Source organism: Dendroctonus ponderosae, unplaced genomic scaffold (genome assembly GCF_020466585.1).
Source record: "Dendroctonus ponderosae isolate FM_Combo_2020 unplaced genomic scaffold, Dpon_F_20191213v2 Dpon_F_20191213_1, whole genome shotgun sequence".
In the NCBI taxonomy this organism is placed as follows: Eukaryota; Metazoa; Arthropoda; class Insecta; order Coleoptera; family Curculionidae; genus Dendroctonus; species Dendroctonus ponderosae.
The window spans coordinates 26,314,907-26,326,286 of NW_026017110.1; the positions used below are offsets into that span (position 1 = coordinate 26,314,907).

Consider the following 11,380-nt stretch of genomic DNA (forward strand, 5'->3'; position numbering starts at 1 on the left):
TATATGGACTTGCCACTCATGAGAACCGGGATTTTTTACTATTTTACTGTCTTGCTACAAGTCTGCGGCAATGTAAATGGTATTCGAGATATCTGTCTGCGGGCGTCAGAATCCCAGTGTAAAAGAACTTATAGTTCACACTTTCAAATAAGTAATACAGGAACAGCTCAATTTTTAATCAGGGCATTTAATAATTTAAATTTCAAGAAAAAAATAACATAAGGAAAAATAGAACTAATTATCAAGGCAGCTAATATATAAACACGTATGTACAAATTTTCACGTTTGCCGGGCTATACAATAGAACTTTACAAGACTTGAGGTCCGATACAAAAATACTTATCTACATGAAATTCGATCAACTACATCTATTGAATCCTGAAGATGAAGGAGTAGAGGGTGGGGATTTGTGGTTATTCAGGGAACTGGTAAACTGTTTTTGGAATTCGTCCTGAAATCCGATGGCGCCACTGAAATTCGTCCTTTCATTATTCGTCACGCCACTGTTAGGACCGAAATTCGAATTTGAGTAAGTCTTGTTGAACGCTATTACTGAGACGGCCGGATTAGACATTTCCGTTTTCGAGGGAGATGACAGTTTTTGTAAGGCTTTTAAACTCTCCACCACCTTCTGTATATCCTCTCTTTCCTTTTCCAGGTGCGACCGAGAACTGGTTGGAGTCACAGTAAGTGCAGGGAATTTTGATTTCAGTGATGCGCCAATATTTGAGTCTTGCGATTTTTCCTGATCTGCTACTGGCAAGCGATTTACTGGAGTGTCGGTGAGATCAATTATTTGGCAGTGCATGTCTTTGGGTATCACAGGCTCCTCTTTGTGTTTAGACATTTTTATCACACCATTGTCCTTAATATCCGGCTTGTCTTTGTAAACAGCCATAATAATTTTTTCGACTATTGGTTCGGGTGGCTTCTTAATTGAAGGCACAATGTTGTTCGCAGGCTTCTCAGTTACTGAACTCACAACTTCAACGTCGGGTTTAAACTTTGAACCCAAACCAACATCGTTCAATTTATCCGTCAGGTTTACTGGCGTGATGGTGATATTATTTCCCGAACTATAATTAATTAGAGGTGCCGGCATCTTCTGGGAATGTTTATTTATATTCGCATTGCTTAAACTCTTTGGATCTGGTGTCTTGATTGCCATGGCGGTGCAGAATTTCTTCAAAACTGCCATCGACATCCATCCTTCGGGCCACAATGTTAAGATGTTCACTCGCAAGTAATCGGTTAAAAGCACTTCGATGTCGTTCTTCGACTTGCCTTCGTGCAGTAGGCAACGTTTTTTTAAATTTGCAATATCTCGCAATATTCGCCTGGAAAAAATAATTTGGTTAAGTTGAAAAGGATTTTTTTCAATATTTGGGTGAAAAAAGCTGAACCTATGAGGTTTTACCTGCAAAATAAAATTTAATAGCACTTACTTCATTTCTTCATGCAGAGGAAATTTCCGTCTGGGAGTTTTCAAATTTTTTATTTCATCATTAGTGGCTGCTTCTAGGGAGAACCTGCAAATGAAAGTTTAGTGGTCAACTGCATTGAACTTCCCGTACAAACCACAATAAACTAGTACGTACTTTCTTTGTAAAATTCGCTGGCATTCTTTTTCGTGGTTTGTGACTAACGCCGGCATCAGTTGAATGATCTGACCCTTCAGCTTATCGATCGCCTTCTTGAGCTTCGAATTTTCATCTTCGTAAACGAGATTTTTGGCACGTTTAATTAAGGTTTCCTTTCGGCACTTTACGAACGGTGCCAGATGTTCATATACCCTCACTCTGGAGGATCGGCCGAGTACTTTACACATCCGCTCCAATCTGAGGACGAAACAACAATTGAAGAACATTTCAATTGCGTAAAAAACACTGAAATTACTTGAGAAGTGTTGTGTTCACATCACCGCTGAAGAATTTCACTTTCCCCCCGTCCTTGTATTCTTTAGCTGACCGCTTCAGGCTTTCGATAACTTGGAGAATTTCCGGCGGTAGATTTTCGGGGAGTTTTACTATTTCCAATCCACTAGTGGACATGTCGGTTCCGATTGAAGTAAGCTCATGCACTGTAAAATATGTAATCAAACCTCTTGGAGATGGTTTAAAAATATTAATTCAAACACTCACTGTTATTGGGAGGCCCAATTGATTGATCCGCGCTTCCAGCGATATTTTCAGCTGCTTTCTGACCATCAGCTTGACCTAGCACTGAGTCTATAGCGGCAATAACGCTGCTTAGTCTCATGGGCTTTTTGTTTTCTTTTAGAGAATCTTTTCCGGCATCTGAAACTGTTAGGAACAGTTGAGTATGAGTTGTTTATATCAATTTTTTTGTACTTTAATTGTAAATCCGCTCCATCGTGTAAAATAAACTGACCTGTGCCATTTGGTTCGCTTTTTTTGTCTCTCAGAAGTTCTTTAGCTGCATTTTTCTGTTCGTCCAGCTTCCGCTTCTTAATCTGAATTTTCTCCCTACTGAATAGTTTCTTCTGGATTGCCTGTTGCATGCTAATATTTGGTTTCTCGCCTTCCTGCTTCTGCAATTGAAAACAGTAAGTGCTTGCTAGTTTGAGCCTAATACGGTGTTTTTACCTTTGCTCCTTGAGTGCTGTGATTGCTATTCCCATCTTCTTCTTCTTCTTCGGACGTTTCAAGCACCCGCTGAAGAGAAACCTACTTTAAAACCAGTAGTAACGGATGTGATTTAAAGTACCTTTCTGTTGAGTTTGAGAGTACTGTCCTCCTCCTCACTTTCGCTTTCTTCCTCCTCTGAACTGCTGGAGGACACTTCCGAGGTGGCTTCATCATCCGTTTTGAATTCCAAGGCGCCGCTATTAATATAGAATCCGCCTCGTACTGTGGTAACATTATGGGGTATGATCTCGTCATACCCATCGGTGTTATCAATGAAAGAGTCGGACTCATCGTAGCCCGCCCCTATGTCCGCGTAATCGTCCTTACGTCCTTTGCGCCTCTTTTTAGACCCTCCACTCACTCCGGTGCCCTAAAAAGGAAATTATTTTCATTATACTTGATATTTTTTCCTCGAAAAGTTCCACTCACATATTTTGCTTCCAGTTCGAGTGCGATCCGTTGGACGTCTTCATCGTTCTCGTCTCCGAATGGATCCACGCCATTCGGTACAATAGGAACTGGTTCTTTACCATTCTGCTTGATTTTTTTCTAGAATCAAAAATCTCTGTGATGGAACAGCGTTAAGTACTTAATTAGTTAAAAAGCCTCAATCTAAGAAACTACTATTTGACTTTTGGATACTAATTATGTGGCCAAATGCACCTCTTCAGTTGAGCAATTTACATAAATAAGTAAAATATCTTAATGTTTGTGAATACTTTTACTCATCAAGTGAGCAAACCTTGGATTTTTCAATGGAAATTAACTGGGCGTAGACATTGCGGCATTCAATTCACGACGTCTCCTAATACATTCAAATGTTTCCCATCAGCAGCATTTTTAGCGGGCCCGGATCAGCACGTGCTGGTGTTGATGTCTCTGTTTCGCCTAAGTACGACGCGCTTGTTCCATCCTTTTTTAGGACACGCCTCGGATTTCATTCATTACACAACGATGTCGGATCGTTGCAAGCGGAAAGCGGAACTTTCAACGGAAAATAGCGTTGTTTTCATTTAAATTTAAATTGTAACGTTTCCAACAACCTGGTAGATAATGGTAGGTAAGTATTGTCATAAGCGATTATCGATGTTTTTTTATTAGTCACTGGCTCCAGATTTTAAAAAATAATTGTAATGTTTCAATACCTATTCAAATCAGAAATCAAATGTAGGTGATTCCATACTTAAATAATTATGCCTGATTAGAGCATATTTCCGGTAACTATTGTTAAAATTGGATGAACAAAGGCCTTTCTTAAATGACGATGTTTAGCAACATTTCCAAATGATTTTGAAGCTTTCGCGGTCAGTTTTCAGTCAAGCTTCCAGACGTTTTGTAAGCACGAGTGGTTTACATCATCAGAGGTGATTGCTGCGTCGAGCAAACCACTGATTTTTTTTCCATCTTCCGGTTTGGTAAAATATTGTGAAAATATGGTCAGCAGACTAGTGGTTTTAAGCGCTCTTAAGCACAAATAGAGAGTTTGTCATGTAAATCGCAAAATATAAAGCCCCAAGAGCCTAGGAGTGAATCAATATGGCAATATTATGGTGAAATTATCATTTCCATATGAGCGTGGTTCACTTTGTAGCAACAGTCGACAAGAAAACCATTTTAAATTCATCATTTTATCGCATCAAGATTTCAAATGAACCGCGTTTCGAACTAAAAAAATGTTTACAATACTGTGAGGGATATTTTAACAAACTGATTTTCTTGCTATAGAAAATTGCCTAAACAGCCGTGCCCAAATTGGAGCTTCGCATTTTCTTAATGTGCATCTGTCTATAAAGAAATTCGAAAAAAAATTGAAAAGTGAAAGCGGCATAGAAACGCGTCTTAAATCGTCGCCTAAAAGTCCTCAACAACTTTCATGTAAAGGAAGTGCACAACAAACGAGGAAAGCATTAGGAACAACGCAAGAAAAAACGAGATTTTTAGAACGATCAACTTTCTTCAAAAAACCGTCAACAACCTTAGTTTGTAAGAATCAGCGTTTACAAACTCTGAATTTCTTCAAACAAGTAAAACACTTTGGGAAAAAATATTCAGCTCAATCAGCAGGTTTTATTTTTTTAGAAATTTATGAAAATTGAAAATGTCTAAACAAAAAACTATTTTTAACCGATTTCCATTTGATTTTCCTAAAATGTATAGTTACAAACTGCGATAGTCTTTTGAAAGTGTTGCAAGCCTAAAGTTGAAAGTTCCTAAAGTGGTTGCAATTAGACCAACTCTGAAAACACAGAAAACAACGAGCGAGAAAAAACCGTTAAAGTTTGCAAGTGTTCAATTCAAACATGAAAACAAGTAGACCAAGTATGCAGATTTGGTATTCAAATTTTTACAGCAAATTTAAGAGCTGAGCCATGACTGACCTGGAATGTTGTCTAAATGAAACATTACTTAAAAAAAAGATTTGCTAAACAATTCATTTTTGGAAACCTGAGATTAATGAGCCGTTGCTACTAAAATCGTCTTTAGAAAGCTGTAAAAATGTAAGTACATAATAAACAGTACAGTTGTATAAAATAGCTGTATCCGTTCAATATTTTTGCTGTACAGGGTTATTGATTGCACTTTAGCCACTCCGTTTTTGCAGCTAATTTGAAATTTAGAGCAAAATGTTATATAAAAAAGTTGTAGATATTGACATCTAGTTTATTTTAAGATAATAACAATTGCTACAGAGTGTCTCAAATTCAAGTGCCTGACCAAACTCAATTTTTTATAAATGGAATGCCCGAATATTTAAACTGTTATTAACTCAAAAACAGTTGAAGATCAATAGAGAAAATTTATATCCAAGAGGACTGGAATTTTGCGTATGGTTTGAATATGAAATACAAAGTGCGCGATTTCATTAAAAAAAAATTAAGTTTGTACCGCCACTTGAGTTTGAGATTGTATCAATTGGTATTATCTTACAATAAACTAGACGTTAATATCTAAAACTTTTGTATTTATGATTTTCCTCTAAATTTCAAATCAGATGTTAAAACGGGGGGGCCAAAATTCAATCAATATTGGCTATTAATTCAAAAACAGTTGAGAATCAAGAGAACGTTTATGTCGAATAGACCTAGAATTTTACGAATATCTCGAATATGTAATAAAAAGAACGGCATTCCATTTAAAAAAGGTAAGTTTGGTCTGCCACATGAATTTGAGACACCCTGTATCAATTGTTACTATCTTAAAATAAACTAGACGTTAATATCTACAACTTTTTTTTCTAAATTTCAAATTAGATGCAAAAACCGGGTGGCCAAAGTTCAATCAATATTGGTTATTAACTCAAAAACAGTTGAAAATCATTATAGAAAATTTATTAATTAGATTAAAATAGGCCTAGAATTGTGCGAATATACAATAAACAGTTCGCCATTCCATTTAAAAAAAGTTAACTTTGGTCTGCCACTTGAATTTGAGACGCCCTGTATCAATTGGTGTTATCTTAAAATAAACTAGACGTTAATATCTACAACTTTTGTATTAAACATTTTTCTCTAAATTTCAAATTAGATGCAAAAACGGGATGCCAAAGTTCAATCAATAACCCTGTACATTGCAAACCTAAATATTTCTAAATGTTTGGGGTACCACCATTTGAAGGCGAGAAAAAAGGCACCCTGTAAAATTCGCTTGATGATGAAGTAGAATATCACTTTGAGGATGCAAAAACTACCGGCTAGAAATACTAATGAAAAATCCACAAAGTTGTCGATTAAAAATGTAATAAATTTGTGTCTTTGATCGTTAACGCATTGTATAGCAAATCACAGTTGACTTTAAAAAATAATAATTTATTGAATCAAATTGGATTTTTGGGAAAAATGCAAAATGGGACAATTTTAAAGAAACAAAGAAATGTCGGGTTTCAGTCATAAAACATGCTTATGGTTGATGATAATCTTTAGTACATTATTGACTGCAACTTAGCAGAAATTTTAGTTTTCAACTGAAAAACTCGGTCGATTTATACCGGGTGTTCCAAATTGGACTGTTCACAACAGATGGTTTTCAAATAATAACTCATTATTGTTTAGTGCAATTATTAATTAATCCAATGTTAACTCACTTTCTTGATATTTTTGAAAAGAACTGAACAAGAGTTTTATTTTAAACAACAGCTAACTATGATTTCTTTTGGGGAGAAGCATAAAAAGTATACGCCACTGGATTACCCTCGAAAAAGTGTCTTAAGAATGTGTTTGCAGAAACTATTTCCACAAAATAAAAAAAAATGGTGTGCGTCACGGGACGCTCGACAGAAGTGATGAACTTCATAAATTAATAGAAACCATAAAATATTGAACTTGTTTAACGCATGATGGCAATAATTATTTTATTTTATAATTTTAATATTCTTGTTAGTCTACTAATTTATAAATGGATCAGGAACAGATAAAATTTAATTTCTTTTTGAATGTAAAATATCTTTTTTATTTGCAACATTTAATATTCTTTAACGAGATGTTGTACATATTACTCCTCTTGGGTTTGTGTAAACTCTTCTTCTTGAGTTTCTGTATTTTTTTGTCGTAATTTCTTATTTGCTTTGTATAATCTTTGACGTTCAGTACTAGTTCGTGGTTGATGAAAGCTACTTTGAATTGATCTATTACTTAATGCTTTTTTTTAGCACGAAATTGTTTTTGGCGTTCAGCATTACTTAATACTTTTTGCATTGTAGCATGTTTTTGTGACTGCTGTTGTGTATGTTGCTCATGAACGTCTGCTACAACTTGTATCTGAATAGGACTAAAAAATCAATTAATTTTGGTGATTGGAAGACGTTCTATCTGTTTAAAATAGACGGTAAAACGAGGAAGAGCTATAGAGACAGGATACACTTGACACACTATATCTGTACATAATATAAGCCATCGCGCGTATGTTCAAAAAAAAAATTCTAACTGAACTAATCCAAGGCTAAAAAAATTAAGCTAAATTGAGAAGATTTAATCATAAAGGAATCAAAGGGTATATGAAGGGAAATAATCCATTTTGAAGCGTGGTAAACACAATTAATCATAGAAATAATATAGAGAATTGAAAGTAAGCCATAATAAATTCGTTTTACATATATTGCAACTATAAGCTGAAGAGAGATTCGTATCGTCTTAACATCAAGAATGCGTTGCGTGATAGAAAATAAGAAGACGGAAACCATGTTTTCTGAAATAACCGAGGAAAACTCAAATATTTTTTCAATTAAATTCAAAACATATCTATTATACAGGATGTCCCGTAAGCTCATGATCAAAAGGGTACTGCGATATCCTTTGGACCAAAAGAAGACGATCTGACTTAACTTTTATTAACAAAAAATGCCTAGCTCCTCTGCTATTGATGGTCAAAGTTCTTCAAAAAATTTATCTTTTTTGAAATATCGGGAGAATGGTACGATGTATTTTAGTGAAACTTGCTGTGAATTTGTTCTTATGTAAGACTCATATTTTGATGAAACAATCGAGTTCAGCCGTTTTGGACAAGTGGGGAATTCTTGAGTGTCGTGGTACAAAAACTACCTGAACGTTTTAGTTGGAGGATCAAATTAACTCATTTTTTTTTAGGTTGATGCACTAATCACTTATTCACAATTTTGTGCTCTTTGTAAAATCTTGTAGCATGCATAGTTTTTGCGAAGAAATATATCTGTTTCCTTGCCACTTAACAATGTTAGATATTAACTATTAAGAATTACCTGAAAATCATTAAACAGGTAGGTAGTAATATTTTACCGAATCGTGCAATACAATGCAAATGGACATCATCTGGGCAGCATATGGACTACAGACGGAGAGTAGGACATAGGGAATCGGTACCGGGATTCTATCGATACGATGTAATTTAATTTAATCTTTTCTTGATACGAATTTGCGTCCACAATCAATCAGGCGATTTAAAATAGGTCCAACATTTTTTCAAAAACTTTATTGTATTGGATCTGAGGCACAATTTTGTTGCACAACATCGATTATTAGTTCTTAAAACAATATTTAACAGTGCACGGCAATGTGCAATATCATTTGCAATGATAAATACCCAGTCGTTTGAAGATGATTTTCAAAAGTTTGTAATACATTTCTCTGCAAATTGATGGACGATCCGCATTTTTTTGCACTTAAACTGCTTTAGTGTGTATAATTGTGTGTGTACTTTAATTGGAAATTTAAAAGACGGCGAAACTCGAACAGGCATGTAGTACATGAGCACTCTTTACCTAGTATTTGCAGTATCTGCAGCTTCTCCCTTGATAATTTCTTGATTCATTGTTATCAGCGTTATAAAATAAACTGCACCTAACGCAATAATATCACACTCAATAATTGATAAATCAAAATCACTGTCATTTTAATAACGCAATGTGTATTTGAAAAGTTCATCAGATCTACAGATGCACCCGCACTAAGAGAAAGATGTCCAATTCAAAGTGCATATCATAGAGAAAGTTAAATAATTATATAATAATTATTTTACAATACATTATTAATATATTTTACAATTATATAATAATTATTTTACTTACGCTATGGTGCATATGTGCGTCCCAAACTTCAGACACAAAGAGGCCGGAGTGGGAGCCGCCGTGACCGAGAAAAATCGGTTTACCCTCCCATAAAAAGTTATCACTTCAAAAAGTTATCGACAATTTATAAAATGACCCAAAGTTGAAGCATTAATCTCTATTAAAACTGTCTATATTGGACCACCCTGTTTATGCCTATTACAAATAGAGTGAACCCTGAGATAAACCCAACAACAGGGCTGGTAATTTCAAAATTTTGCACGACCTAAAAGCAAAAAAGTTCTGTCTTTCCAACACTGCTAAATATGCAGGCAAAATACTCCGCATTGATTTCATAATGTTGAACATCTGAAGACTTTTCAGGGAAAGCGACAACATTGTACGAACAGCGAGAGGTAATCTAGCCGGAGCACGAGCAACGTAAATTTCACCTCCTCGACCGTTCTGCGCTCCTGATAAAAGCGCGCCATTCGCTTTCAGCAATAATAAAATAAAATTTATTGTGAATAGAGAAATTGCACAAAAACCCGACTGGGTTTTCCCGCCTGTAAATGCCCTTTGATGCAAATTTCCCGATTTTCATAATTCCGCTTGCAACAGCCTAATTTTGATGAATTGCGATGTCGACTTTGCTCATCAACATCGCAACCGGCCGCCCGCCCATTCCCATTACATTCTAATCGCCCTCTTTTCCTTTATAAGGAAACAGCTTCAAACTACTGGAAGGCCCACTTAAATCCAATTAAAAACTACATTTAAACTGCAGGGAAATTCATATTTGCATCGGCTAGATTGACCTCATCCTAGCTGGGTAATAAATAGTTAATTCGCACCTACAGTTAGTTACAAGCAAACCGTCTTATCGGTACTCAAAACCGCTCGAGACCAACCGGATATGGCCAATAAGGAATTAAAATAATTATAATCTAATGGTGCTTTCTCTCCCAAATGGACGATGGATGGGTTTGCCGATGATTGAAATTTCAAAGTTCGAGCTGAAAACGCGATCGGTTTTGAGACGCCCTGTTTGATTAGTCTGGAGATACGTGACAACGCCGACAATATTACCACAGTGACATGTTCGGTTGTTAAAAAAAATCGCAGGACAAAATACTTACATAAAACAAGTCGTGGCAAAGCGAATTACATTCGGGGAATAAAAAACTAACCATAGAGAAAACGTCGCACACTTCAAGAACCTACGTGACTGCTGAACTTTGCATTGTTTTCGCCTAGTCAGGCCAAGAGCAGGGTACAGCAGCTCTGGGGGCATTTGAACTGAGCAAAAGGACATAACCACAATCGATATTTATCGGGAGAGCCCTAAAGGTTTTTTCCTGCCTCTTATGCGGATTCTACATATCGGACCTGGGCAAAGACGCAAACTTTTGGGAGTGCACACTTGCAACTTAGTCTGGCTTGCCGGTTGATCAAATGCGAGGTTTTTTTGTTAAATCCGCTTCAAATATGGCGTCTAGAACGAAAATCACACATTTAAAGCCTGCCCTAAATCAGTTTTTTTGACAAAATTCGCCCCGGCTGCTCAATGATCCACTTGCAAAAAACCTGCCAAAGTGCAACTTCGTGTCGGATTTTCGGGCTTTCCACTGGAAATTAGGCCGTGACAGTTTTGTATTTGCGATGTGGAGGGTCTGTAGGATTTTAGCAGACCATTTTCAGTCACAAGATTACCTTTACAGCTGCTAACTCGTCCTTAAAATTGTATTCTGGGCATTTGTCTTCATTCGATTCTGGCAATGACACTCGAATCCGCACAGTTCTTGTCGGTTTTTTCACCACTTTTGCACACACTTTTTGTGGTTCTAATGTTGATAAAACTACACGTTTAATGTCTGACATAGTTCATCACAAAAAACTTAACTAAATAACACTGCCCGGCTTTACTCCAACATGTTTAAAATGCACTACTCTGGCAGCCAAACAAGCTATTCAAAGTTACTTTCGCATTTCGGCGCATGTTTCTGCGCAATGCATGGCATTTAAAACTCAACGCATAGAACGCTTCTCCTTTCCCATCTTAGTTGGCTGGTGCAGCAGTAGATGACACACTATACATACATTTATGTCTTTATTTTATTATACATTGATTATATATTATACTTTATATTTTGCACTTTATTTTTATATTTATTTGCTAAATAAACCGATTGCCACCATCAGAGAAACGTCTATAAGC

General features: G+C 36.1%; 1 protein-coding gene across 1 annotated transcript; it reads right to left on the reverse strand.

Annotated features, from left to right (window-relative positions):
* Nucleotides 1–167: 167 nt before the first annotated feature.
* Nucleotides 168–11,142, reverse strand: LOC109540392 (ubinuclein-1). The gene is made up of 10 exons (XM_019908752.2): nt 10,876–11,142; nt 3,078–3,197; nt 2,728–3,018; nt 2,607–2,675; nt 2,392–2,551; nt 2,142–2,303; nt 1,897–2,080; nt 1,599–1,838; nt 1,446–1,529; nt 168–1,337 (listed from the first exon to the last, which is right to left on the reverse strand). Exons 1-10 carry the CDS (start codon nt 11,041–11,043, stop codon nt 359–361), a joined length of 2,457 nt encoding a protein of 818 aa, XP_019764311.2. The 5' UTR covers nt 11,044–11,142; the 3' UTR covers nt 168–358.
* Between the last annotated feature and the right edge of the window lie 238 nt (nt 11,143–11,380).

Coding starts and splice junctions, on each gene's coding strand:
- LOC109540392 (XM_019908752.2), bottom strand. CDS start 11,043: ATGTCAGACATTAAACGTGTAGTTTTATCAACATTAGAACCACAAAAA. Junction 2,676..2,727: donor CTCTCAAACTCAACAGAAAG/GTACTTTAAATC, acceptor GTTTCTCTTCAG/CGGGTGCTTGAAACGTCCGA. Junction 2,081..2,141: donor AATTGGGCCTCCCAATAACA/GTGAGTGTTTGA, acceptor CATATTTTACAG/TGCATGAGCTTACTTCAATC.